General features: G+C 57.7%; 2 protein-coding genes across 2 annotated transcripts; one reads left to right on the top strand and one right to left on the bottom strand.

Moving 5' to 3' along the window:
- Positions 1 to 225: 225 nt before the first annotated feature.
- LOC111151615 (Rho family GTPase 2) lies at positions 226 to 3,822 on the bottom strand. The gene is made up of 5 exons (XM_022509713.1): positions 3,666 to 3,822; positions 3,096 to 3,183; positions 2,186 to 2,295; positions 1,263 to 1,397; positions 226 to 1,017 (listed from the first exon to the last, which is right to left on the bottom strand). The coding sequence occupies exons 1-5, from the start codon at positions 3,765 to 3,767 to the stop codon at positions 763 to 765; spliced, it is 690 nt and encodes a 229-aa protein (XP_022365421.1). The 5' UTR covers positions 3,768 to 3,822; the 3' UTR covers positions 226 to 762.
- Positions 3,823 to 5,477: 1,655 nt separating this feature from the next.
- On the top strand, positions 5,478 to 11,089 carry LOC111151397 (vesicle amine transport 1). The gene is made up of 6 exons (XM_022509388.1): positions 5,478 to 5,920; positions 8,721 to 8,928; positions 9,333 to 9,503; positions 9,601 to 9,690; positions 10,233 to 10,474; positions 10,597 to 11,089. Exons 1-6 carry the CDS (start codon positions 5,513 to 5,515, stop codon positions 10,678 to 10,680), a joined length of 1,203 nt encoding a protein of 400 aa, XP_022365096.1. The 5' UTR covers positions 5,478 to 5,512; the 3' UTR covers positions 10,681 to 11,089.
- The last annotated feature ends 1,090 nt before the right edge of the window (positions 11,090 to 12,179 follow it).

Below are 12,179 nucleotides of genomic sequence, written 5' to 3'. Positions count from 1 at the left end.
TCTGGCTCATTAACTGAGATGAATATTCCCCAGATCTCTCATTCCCCACCTCTGGCTCCTAAAAGGACACTGCTAATCCGACCTTTGGCTTTTTTTTCCTCTGCGCCCAGACAAGTAAGTTCTTCCTGAAGTCTAACTTCCCTTCCTGCTGCTAGAAACTGGTAGACTGGGTTTTTTAGAAAGCAACAAAACTAATGCCACAGCCGTTTTCCGTGGACATGGGCTTTATTTGGGGACAGTTGAGGGAAGGGATTGAGGGAGCTAGGACTGTGGGTAGACGAGGGAGGGGCTTTTCAACTTGCTTTTTAATTTAGTGCGTGTTGCCTGGAGGTTAGGATGAGTGAGAACAGCAGTGGAAGGGAAAGGAGAAGAAAAGGGAAGGTCATAGAATGGACACTTTCCTTAGAGAAGGAAGCCAGGGCCAGGATATGGATACTGGGGGTGTGGAGGGAAGGCACCCTTCATAGACTAAGCCTCCACCGAAGTCACTGCCTGATGCCAGCTTCCCCAGCCCCCTCTCCAGCCCAGCTCCCAGCCCAGATGCCTGTCCCGCTGGCTTCCTCCACTTCCCGTGGGGAGGAGGGGGATGAGGACATGGGGAATGGTGGCACCCTTCTGCCTTTGGCTCCCCTGCCCAGAAGGATCGCTCCCTTGGCCTGCTCTGAAGTCTCTGCCCAAGTCAGGCGGTCAGGAGGTCAGGTGCAGCAGGGGAACCGTTGTGCCCTCTCCGCCCCTCCTTACGCTCTGCTTCATCTCGGCCCCTCACATGAGGTTGCAGCTCTTGGCTCGATCCTTGTGTATCTCGCTCTCGGTCCCGGTCCCCCGGTCCGACCGGCCCACCAGCTGCGCAGGTCTCTGCAGTCCACGGCGTGAGTCAGTACGACGCAGCTGCCTATGGCCACGGCCGAGTGAGGCCACTGTGGCCACATGGAAGACATCCCTGACGCTGCGCTCAGAGGACCGGGAGGAGCACTCCACGTAGGACACAGCGCCTACCTGCTTGGCCAGCACAGTGCCCTGGAAGGATGGAGCATGGAGGCAGTTACGGGCCTTAGCCTGCAGCTCTGAGAGGGGCAGGGAGGCTGAGGGCACGAAGGTGGGAGTGGGGAGATGGGGGGTATGGGGGTCTGGTCAAGGGATCACGTTGGAGGTCAGAGGTCAGAGGCCAGGTAGGGGAGGAGCCAAGTAAGATGTTTTCAAATCAGAGATGGGCAGAGGTGAGAGGTTGAGGCAAGGACTAGGTCAGAGGTCAGGAGTCCCACCTGCTCATGCGTAACGGGGATAAGCCTCTGCTTGGACAGCTCCCTCAGTGTGGCCAGGTCGGTGCGCATGTCCAGTTTACAGCCAACCAGCACGACCTTGGCATTGGGGCAAAACTCCTGAGTCTCCCCTTGCCACTATTTGGGGGAAGAAAACAGTTATGGAGGGGTGGGGTGGGAAGAGGCACATGGTGAACCCTTGCTCCATGCCAGGAGAGCACCCTTCCTCACATCATGCAGAAACCATGCACCCCTCTCGACTCTGCCATGCGAGCAAGAAGGTGGGGATGGTGGGCTTAGGCTAGCAGCAGGATGGGGTGTAGAAGAAGGGGAGGGAGGACAGACAGGGCCGGAGTAGGGCTGTAGGGTCAGGGGCCCTACTTCTCTCAGGAGCCACGAAGGGTCTACCAGGATCTACAGGCCTGAAACCTTCCCATTCCCAACCCCTTTCCCAGATTTGTTCCTGAGAACAGACCAATCTGCCCTCCCTCCCCCACCTGGGAACTAGGGCTCTTAGCTGACTTCTGTCCATTCAATGGGGGGCTTTTCTCATGGAAATAGAGGCCTGGAGAGGGGACCACAGGGCTCTCCTGAGCTCCTGAAGCAGCACTCCCATCACCTCCATCTGGTGCTCCCACACCCAAGGAGACAGGGAGGATGGATAAGGAATCTCTTGAGTACTTCTCCCTGCCCTCCTCTATCTCCCCCAGATGTTGAATCCAGCTCGGAGGACAGACTTCCAGGAAGCAGGGGTAGTGGGGGTCAGGAGTAGAGGGTGAGGGGAATGGGGAAGGATGAGAGCTTCACACACTCTCCAGCTGATGACCATGCCCTAGGTATCACTCCTTCCTTCTGGCCCATGTTGTATCAGGACCATGGTTTCTGGTCCCCCTCAGTCTAGCTGTCCTGCTTCCCCAGGCTCCCACCTTCTTGAGGACACTGTCCAGTGTTTCTGGTCGGCTAATGTCGAAGCAGATGAGCACAGCATCTGAATCAGGATAGGCCAGAGGCCGGACGTTATCATAGTAAGAGGAACCTGAGAGAAGACAGGGAGGGAGGGGACACACAAGGGTTCTGAGTGGGTGGGAGCCCTGGAAGGAAATGGGAGACCTTACCAACCCTTGAGACGCTCGCTAGGAGCAGAGAATGGAAAAGAGCAATAATTAATACCCATCAAGGAGTCTGGGTTTCTCCAAGGAGGGGAGCAGGCACAGGGAAGGTTAGATGGCAGAAAACAGCTCTCCACTTCCCTAGGGCCTTCTCTAAAAGTAATCATTCTTAATCTTTTTTGAGTCTTTGAGAAGCTCATGAAATCTCTCAACATTCTCAAAATTCTGCATGTGCTTTCTGGGCTTTGACAGACATCTTCCAAAGCCCTCCAGGGGAGCTGAGTGAAATAAAAACCATCCTCCTTTTTTGGAGAAGGGGGAGGGGCAGGGGCAGAGTTCTCCCACCCACTTGGGACATCTCAGATTTCTATACTTCAGTCTATAGAATGAGTTCCCGACCCGCAAAGAAATTCTAAATGTCTTTTCTAAACCCAGCCCTATCTCCTAAGAAACATGTTCCAAAATAAATCCATTCCTCCCAACTTTCCCAGGTAGGCAGAATCCAGCTGGGAGGATTGGATACTGGGCTTTCTCCCACAGGACAAGGTTTCTATGTGTCTCTGCACGCTCTGCCTCAGTTTCTTCAGCTTTAAGCAGAAAATTGGGTTTCCTTTCTCCTCAAATTGGATGGATGGACTGGGCTTAACTGGAGCCTAAGGGTCTAGCCAAGGGAGGGGCAAAGGTGGGGGCCGAGGAAGTCAGGGTGACCCCCCGGGGACTTGGCTACCTGAAGTGTCCCACATGTTGAGCTCTATGCGGCGCTTGTCGATCTCAAAGCTCGCGGTGTAGTTCTCAAACACGGTGGGGACATAACTCTGCAGAGAGAGATGGGTCAAGATGAGATCCTCAGTCTCCATCCCAGACAAACGCCATCCTCGCTCCCACACACCGTGCAGCCCAGCCCCTGGACACAAGTTGGTCTGGTGTTGGGCAAAGGGGAGATCCCGGGAGCGGCCGCCTCAGCGGAATATCCACTAGGTCCCAGACCCCCTCCCGGTCCCTTCAGCCCCTAGTTCTTCCCCTCTCCAATGCCCAGGACCCCCGACATTCCCCTAGTGTTCCCTCCTGGATCCTCTGGTTCTCCCAAACCCCATTCTTCTCATCCTGCTCCCCAATTCCTCCCACCCCAATCTTCTGCAGTCCCCCAGAGCTCCCAATGTCTCCCTCAGTCCCTGGTTTTCCAAGCCCCTCTCTCTAGACCCTGGTTACCCAGGCACTCATTTCGGTCCGTCCCTAGGGCCCTAATCACCCACCCCCGCGTCCTCAGCGCCCTCCTCCCGAGACACGGGTCCCTCACCCCGGGGTAGGCGTCCTTGGCGAACACCTGCAGCAGCGCCGTCTTGCCGCACTCCGCGTCCCCCACCACCACGATCTTGCAGCGGCCGCTCTGCCCCTCCATAGTCCCGGCTACGCGCCGGCCCCCTGCGCAGCCCCCCTCCGGGGCCCCACTGCCGCCTCCCCCGCCGCTGCAGCTGCAGCCGCTCGGGCCGCCGACACCGGCATCTCGCGGGCCCGCGCCGAGCCCCCGCCCGGGGCCGCGGCCCCCCTCAGCCCCGCCCCCAGCCCGACGGCCGCGCCCCCGGCCCCGCCTCCCGCCCGCGCAGCCGGGGGGGGCGGGGCCCAGAGGAGCAGGGCGGGGCCCGGGGAATCCGAGGGCCCGGAGCAGGGGTCCAGCGCGCGGGGGTGATCTGGGGAACCCTTCTAGGTTTGGGGTGGGCCGAGCCGGGCTTATTTGACTATTTTGACTTTTTTGGAGAGGGGCGCGGGGTAGAGTTCGGGCGAAGTTCTGAGGTGTAGGGCGAAAGCGGCAAACGCGCGAGGCTCGGGCCTTCTGCGTGCCCACGCGTACACGCCGGTGTGCTAGTGCGGACACGCGCGGGGGCAGCCATCACTTCCTGAACATGAGGGGGCGCGAGATGGTAGAGAAGGAGGGAGTCTTTTTGGTTCGTTCTTCCCTCTCCTCTCTCAGCGTCCCGGCAGGGAGTCTTGGGGATATGAAGGTATGGACTCCAGCACACCCACCCGGTCAATGGTGACATCATGGCTTTCCGTCCCCATAGCAACGGACGGCCTAGTCTGGGGCTGGGGTGTCTCAACCGCGGGCCTGGACTAACAGGGAAGTGTGGACTAGTTTCTCCAGCCGAGCTCAGGGTGGAAAGTTTTGGGGGAGCTGCGTCCTCTGGTGGATACTTAGGGGAGACAGAGATGGGGAGGAAGATAGAATTGCCTACAGTGACAGTCCTGATGGAGCCAGAGACAAGTTCTAGTCATTTAAGGCTTGATTCAGAGTCTAACGATAATCACACCACTGTTTCGCGCTTGCATGACATCTTTTACCCTTTAAAAGCGCTTCTTTAGGGGCCCTGGGTGGCTCAGTTGGTTAGACGACTGCCTTCGGCTCGGGTCATGATCCCGGAGTCCCGGGATCGAGTCCCGCATCGGGCTCCCAGCTCCATGGGGAGTCTGCTTCTCCCTCTGACCTTCTCCTCGCTCATGCTCTCTCTCACTGTCTCTCTCTCAAATAAATAAATAAAATCTTAAAAAAAAATAAATAAAAGCGCTTCCTTAAATCGGTTATACTCCATTTAATTTTATCTTTTAGAGCAAGCAATATCATCACCATTTTACAGAAGGGAAAGTTGAGGCACAGAGCTTTAACAGTCAGATGGAAAGTTTTAAAGACTCGGTCTCCTTGCTCCAAGTTGCCACTGCAAGACCACAAGAATGGGTCACATATGGTTAGAGTTTGAGCCTGAAGAACAACTTAGTTGTGTTCTAGGCCACAGGTGGCTGGCTCCCCAAATCTGATGTAAGCTCAGGTTTTGTGATTGTCCTTCAGACTGCCCTTTTACATATTAACTTGCATAAGTTTTATTATGAATAAATAAAATTAAGTCGCAGTCTGCATGACCTTAAGAATGCCCTCGCGCGGGTCTCTCTCCAAACACTCCTGGTCTCCACCTTCCGCGCTCCTGCAACAACTGCGCGGTGCCGCTGGCCCTTTAAGTAAGCCCGCGAGGCCCCGCCCCCGGCCTGGCGCCCCGCCCCCGAGCTGTCCGCAGCCGCCACTCCTCCCGCCGCGCGCCCCGCCCTCCCCAGCTGTGCACCCTCGGTCCAGCTGCGCTCTGGTCGGGAGTCCCAGACATGTCCGCGGAGAGAGAGGTAGCCGAGGTGGCCACCATCGTGGCGGAGGCCGAAGCAGGGGCCGGAGAAGACACCTCTTCTCAGCCCCCGAAAGCCGAGGCCGCTGGCGACGCCCAGCCATCCGCGACTTCCGAGGGGGCCGCCGCCGCGCCGCCGCCGCCGCTGCGGTGCCTGGTGCTCACCGGCTTCGGCGGCTACGACAAGGTGAAGCTGCAGAGCCGGCCTGCCGTGGCACCGGCCCCCGGTCCCGGCCAGCTGACGCTGCGCGTCCGGGCTTGCGGGCTCAACTTCGCCGACCTTATGGCCCGGCAGGGGCTGTACGACCGGCTACCGCCGCTGCCCCTCACTCCAGGCATGGAGGGCGCCGGCGTCGTGATCGCGGTGGGCGAGGGAGTGAACGACCGCAAGGTGAGCGGGACAGGGCAGGGCAGGGCGAGGCTGCCCAGGCCACAGAATAGTGGGGCTCGAGTGGGCGGGGGCCGGGGGTGTGGCAGGGCGGAAGAAACTGGCACCGACCCGAGCAGACGGTCATGGAAGGCGTTGGGAAGGAGCCTGTGTTACGAGGGCCCTGGGGAACTGGGTTTATATTGGAGGGTAGGTAGTGTCGATAGAGTTATCGCCCCCTCCCCAACCATTTTTAACTGTGGCCGCCGCCCAGAAGCGGCGGCGGCGGTGGTGGTGGTTTAGGGTTGGGGTGGGGGGGGACACAATAAGGCACCCGTGCGCATGCGCACAATGACCTTACAGCTCTCCCCCCCACCCGCCCCCCGCCCTCTGCCAACACCCGGATTAAAACCACACCTGTACCCCCCGCCATCAAACACTGCCTGGGTAATTGTGGTCTGTGACCCTGACTACGGATTAGTGCTTTTACCCCCGAGGGAGTTTGAGGAGCTGTGTAGTCCGGGTTGGGCGGGGACGAATGACCCTGCCAGAGCCCCAGTCACATGCAGCCCCGTGGTCTGTGGGGGTGTGAGGAGGCCCCTCCCAGAGCAGGGCTAAAGAGATGAGGCACGCCCATCATGGAGGAGAGGGAGCCTGCCACCCGCTCTTCCACTGGATTTACACTGCTTCTCTGATCTTGGCGATGGTGGGGGCGAGATTGGGTCTCTGGATCTTTGTCTTAGGCTCTCTGTATCCCGTGACTGCACTATCTCCTTCTCCAGTGACTCAGCCAGCGGAGCCACGACCCCAGGCTGCACTTGGGAACGTTGAAGGGGCGGGAGTGGCGGGAACACGCCTCTGCCTTCCCCTTCCTCCGGGAGGACCCTGGGCTCAGAAACCCCTGCGGTGCCCATTTGGACTGGGGTGTGGGGGTGTGGCACTGGGAGCAGGTTGGCCCAGCTCTGCAGGTCTGTTTCTCCTTTCGTTTATCATTAATCTTGGCCACAAACCCGGACAGCGGAGAGTTCCAAATGAGCGACTTTTTGAGGGACCCCGGGGTGAAGCCTTTGCACGTCATTTGTTTGGGTGTTTCTTTTTGGAATCAGCTCCCTGCAAGAGAGGCCCCCTCAGACGCAGCCTTCCTCTTGCAGGACCTGCTAGTTCCAGGTCCCAGAGCTGGAATTCTTGGATTTATTGCGCATGTCCACATCTCCTCCTCAGAGGGCTTTTGCCTCTATCCAGCTCTGGCCCCACCCTTTCCACTGACTTCTGAGTAATCCCGCTCTTGAGAAGGTGCTAAGAGGAATTTGTGTGTGTGGTGGGTGAGTGGGGGGGAATTGTAGTTCATGTTTGAAGGCCACCCACCTAACCTCCCTCCCCACACTTTCCGCTTAGTAAATACAGGATATCCTGTCCAGGGCAAGAACCTGATGTAAGAGGCTGGATTCTGTAGGGAGAGCCCTCCTTCCCTCCTGATGTCTGGAAAGGGGAGGGGTCATGGCCCTGCCCTGTGATGGGCCGAGGGGTGGGCTTTAGCCTGGGTAGGTGAGCCTGGCTCTGGGCCACATCGGTCACAACCCTGGCTGACTACTGCACTTTCCAGCAGTCCTGGGCTGTTTCTGAGTCTCCTAGTCCTGAGTCCTAGGGTGGAATGCTTCCATTCCCCAGACCTCATTTCAGGCCAGTGCTTGAAAGGAAACATCCCAGCCTTCCTTCAGTCCTCATCAGTGGGGTATGGGGCTTTGAGGACATGAAAAGGGGTGTGTGTGGGAACCCCATGCCCTCTCTCCATGGATCCCAAGTCTCCTTAATATACAGAATTCCCATCATCCCTGGCAGGGACCAAAACAGACCCGGATTGTCCTGGAATAGCACCCATACTTTTCCCTCCATGGCCTTCAGAGTGAGGAGAGGCCTTGCTTTCTCCAACGATTGCTGCCTTTCCTCTGCCCTCCTCTTGACCCCAGAGGCTAAGCTGGAGGGAGAGATTCTGTTTTCTTAGCTCCCTTTCCTTCCTGCAACGAGGCTCTTGTACAGGTGGCCAGGGCTGGTTGCAGGGACAGGTTGCCTCTTCCTTTTGGACTGGGGCTGTGTGGCTGTCCTTGTCCACCACCCCAGCTCCCTGTCTCTGGGTGAGGGTGTTTTCTGGGCCCCCAGTAGTGCTGGCTCAAACGCTTCTCATGAGGTAATTGCACCAACCCTAGAGGCTTTACAGGGACTTTATCGTTGTTATTACCTAATACTGTGAACTCTTTGCTCTGTGCCGGACATTGAGCTAAAAATTACTGAGTGATTTTTTTTTTTTGCCACTTAATCCTCATAATTGCTCTATTTTTTACAGACAAGAAAACTGAGGCTCAGAAAGGTTAAATAGTTTTTATTTGCCCAAGGTCACACTGTCAGTAAACAGCAGAGTCCATTTTTTTTGACCAAAACAGTTTGATGTCTTTAACAATACTTCGTGCAGCCCTAAGTATAAGCTTCTTGCATTCAGGGGTCTTACACAATAGAGAAGCATAAGATCTGTAAAGTCGAGATAAGGACGGTATCTACCTCAAAGAACTGGGAAGGATTAATCGACTATTTATATGTAATAGGCTTATTATAGCTCTTAGAATAGGGCCTGGCCTCTGGCAAGCACTCCAGTAAGGGTAAGTTGTTATTGTTTTCCATGGTGTTATTATTACTATTAGCATGAGGACTGTGGCTGCTTTTATTGCTACTTCATTGCCAGGAAGAGGGCCTTGTACATAGTGGAAGGTCATAAATCGCCAGTGGGTGAATGAGCAAGGGGCTGAATGATGCTCTTCTTTCATTCTTCAAGGTAGGGGACCGGGTGATGGTGTTGATCCGGTCAGGCATGTGGCAGGAGGAGGTGACTGTGCCCTCAGCCCAGACCTTCCACATGCCTGAGGCCATGACCTTCGAGGAAGCGGCTGCCTTGCTGGTCAATTACATCACAGCCTACATGGTCCTCTTTGACTTCGGCAATCTACGGCCTGGCCACAGCGTCTTGGTACACATGGCCGCAGGTGACAGGCCCCCTCCCTTTATCCCCCCTCCTTACCCCACCCAGATTTCCTTGGGGCCCCTTCCCTGCAGCCTGTCTGGACGGTCGTCATGGCAACACCAGGCTGCCTTGGCCTATGGCTCCCAGAGGCCTCTGCCTTATTGTTGCCGTGGTAACATTCAGGCTCCAGGTCCAGCCTGGTGTGCTATCCATAGCAACGTGCCCTCAGCCGGCGGCCCCTCCTTTGCCAGCTACCCTCCCCCCCCCATTTCTAAGTCATGGCCATTGGACCCAGTTGTGAGGAGAGAAAGCCTCAAAATGCTCCTAGGCCCATTGAGGATGATGAGCAGAGTCCTTGAGGGGCAAGAATGGAGAGCGACGGCGGGGTGACTCCAGTTCCTGCCTCATGAAAGGGTCTTGCTGCAGGGGGTGTGGGCATGGCCGCCTTGCAGCTGTGCCGCACGGTGGAGAACGTGACGGTGTTCGGGACGGCCTCGGCCAGCAAGCACGAGGTGCTGAAGGAGAACGGGGTCACACACCCCATTGACTATCACACGACTGACTACGTGGATGAGATCAAGAAGATCTCCCCGAAAGGTGCAGCTGGGGGTTGGGGTCTGGGCGGGGGGGCAGGATGGCCTAGGATAGGGAGGGGCACCTAACGCTGTTCCTGGCTCCCCCCGCCCCCCGACAGGAGTGGACATCGTCATGGACCCTCTGGGTGGGTCAGATACTGCCAAGGGCTACAACCTCCTCAAACCCATGGGCAAAGTGGTCACCTATGGTGAGTTTGCAGGCCGGGGGTGGAGAGGGCTGTGAGGGGAAGCCCCTGCGTCTGAAGGGCAGGCTGCGGAGGCCCAGGGACTCCGGGACTCAAGCGGGCATCAGGGTTAGAGTGAGGACGGGTAAGGCGTCCAGATCGCTGCCTCCGGGGTGCAGCTGATGGCATTCTCATTTGCTCCTTTTCCTACGAGTCACACGCAGTGAATTCTGTGTTCTTTCCGTGCTCCTCTTTGGGGTTTATTCTGGATGCAAAATCCATCCGCCTGCCTTCCTTTGTTCTGCTCTCCTGGGCTTCTTGGGCAAGCTGCGTTTTCATCTGAAAAACTCACACCCACAAAAATCAGCAAATAAATAAAGATGGGGGCAGTTTCGAGTCCGCTGGAGCGCATCTGGGCCTGGCAGCCAGCGGGCGGGGGGTCCTCCTGTCATTCACCACACTGCTGGGGATGATGCTTGTGACTGGCTCTTGGGGGACGAGGAGCGTTGTTTCAGGCAGGGATGCTCTGGGCACGGACTCACGGGCCACGTTGCCTCGTCCCACAGGAATGGCCAACCTGCTGACGGGCCCCAAGCGGAACCTGATGGCCCTGGCACGCACGTGGTGGAACCAGTTCAGCGTGACGGCCCTGCAGCTGCTGCCCGCCAACCGCGCCGTGTGTGGCTTCCACCTGGGCTACCTGGAGGGCGAGGTGGAGCTGGTCCAAGGCGTGGTGGCCCGCCTCCTGGCTCTGTACAACCAGGGCCGCATCAAACCGCACATCGACTCTGTGTGGCCCTTTGAGAAGGTGAGTGGGACCCCTGTGTTGGGTGGGGGCTCTGGGGGCTGGGGTTCCTGGGAAGAGAAGGGCTGCCTCCTTCTGGCTGGCTCTGGGTAGCCCTGGGAGCCGGGTATTGTCTTCCTCCCCAGGTGGCAGACGCCATGAGGCAGATGCAGGAGAAGAAGAATGTGGGCAAAGTCCTCCTGGTGCCTGGACCAGAAAAGGAGAACTAGGGCGGAGGCTGGCAGACCCTCAGGGCCCCGGGAAGAGAGACACCAGGGGCCGCACTGTGCTGGTCTCCAAACTCTCACATTTCATCCTCTGTCATCATGCTCTGCCCTCTCTCCCCTGAAGGTCTCCGTCCTGATGGCCTCTCCCCTGCCCTGTTCTGTCTCCTGAGGCAGGGCTGCCCCCCCCCTTCCTGCCCTCGGAAGAGGTTGGGAAGTGACCACTTGGATGTCTGGGCCCTGCCAAGGGGACAGGGAGGGTCAGAGGGAGGCCGGCTGCTTCCTGCCCCCACCCTTTCCCTGGGCCTGCTGTGCTGCTTTTGTGCCAAGGTTAGCCGATCCCTTTCCGTCCAGTTCTGTGTGCTCCCCCTCCACCGCCTCATCTCCCACTCTTGCCCCTGCCCCACCCCCACCCCACCCCACCCCCAAAGAATTGAAACGTCAGCTCAGGATATGGGGCCAATCTGTGTGAATCCAGCATGTCCCTGTCTTGCTCTCATGTCCCTTCAACCCAGGCCGACCAGTGCCCCCCTCTGAACTCTGTCACCTCGTTGCATGGCCTTGTCCTCTTGCCCCCATCTCCTTAAGCACACTTGGGCTTCTTCCACCTCTGGGTTTTCTGCCCCTTGTAACCAAGGTTGCCTCTTACAACAAGGGTGGGACTCATACTGCTCCCTTAGGTCACAACTCTGTGGGAGGGACACAGAGTCCCCCCCCCCATCAACCGCCCTGCCGCTCCCCACCCTTCACTGAGTTCTCTGGAGTTGTTCTCAGTGCCTTAGCAACGGAAAACCTGTGCGTGTATGTGTGTGGGGGGGTGTCCCTGTCTCACACCTCCTTCTCTACCCCGTACTCCCCAGTGCCTTCCTCGTTCTGCTGGAGCTGGGGTTTTGCTGCCTCCCAGTCCCACAACACTGCCAAAAATCTGTGTGCATGCCAGTTGCGGGGGGGGGCAGCCCCGAGCCGCCTGGGGTCTGTGCCATGTCCTGTCTCTGGGGCTGTCATTTCTCTCTGGGTGGTGGAGGAGGAGAAGGCGGCGGGGAAGCTCTCCCAGCCTTGCAGGCAAGTGTGGCACTTACCAGCCAGAGCTCTGAGAGGCGATGCCATCTGTTTTTTGTTCTGGGACCAAAGTAAAAATCAAATCCCATTTCCCGTGTCATCAAGGGAGGCCCACTGCCTTCTCAGAGCAGGGGGCAGCTTTTCGAACTCAGCCCCAAACTTTGTTTACATGGGTGGGCAGATGGAACAGGGGAATAAAGAGGGGGGCGGTTTAGGACCTGGGCCGCTGGAACCAAAGTGGGGCTTCCTGGCGTAGGGGTGTAACTCCGTCTGCTCCCTGATAGGGAATTAGGTAGGGTTCTTGCCCAGCCACTGCCGGGGGAGGTGGGGGGAGGGGCTCAGCCTCTTCATTGTCTAAACAAGGCCTAAACGTGTGAAGTGCGATTTCTGCTTTTGTGTACCCCACCCCATTTTACCGAAGCTGCCTTTGTGTTTGTGTCAATAAA

The sequence above is a fragment of the Enhydra lutris genome, unplaced genomic scaffold, assembly GCF_002288905.1.
Source record: "Enhydra lutris kenyoni isolate GAN:26980312 unplaced genomic scaffold, ASM228890v2 scaffoldscaffold26, whole genome shotgun sequence".
NCBI lineage: Eukaryota > Metazoa > Chordata > Mammalia > Carnivora > Mustelidae > Enhydra > Enhydra lutris.
Note: the sequence above shows the minus strand (reverse complement) of the source record. Positions and strands in the feature narration are given on the sequence as shown.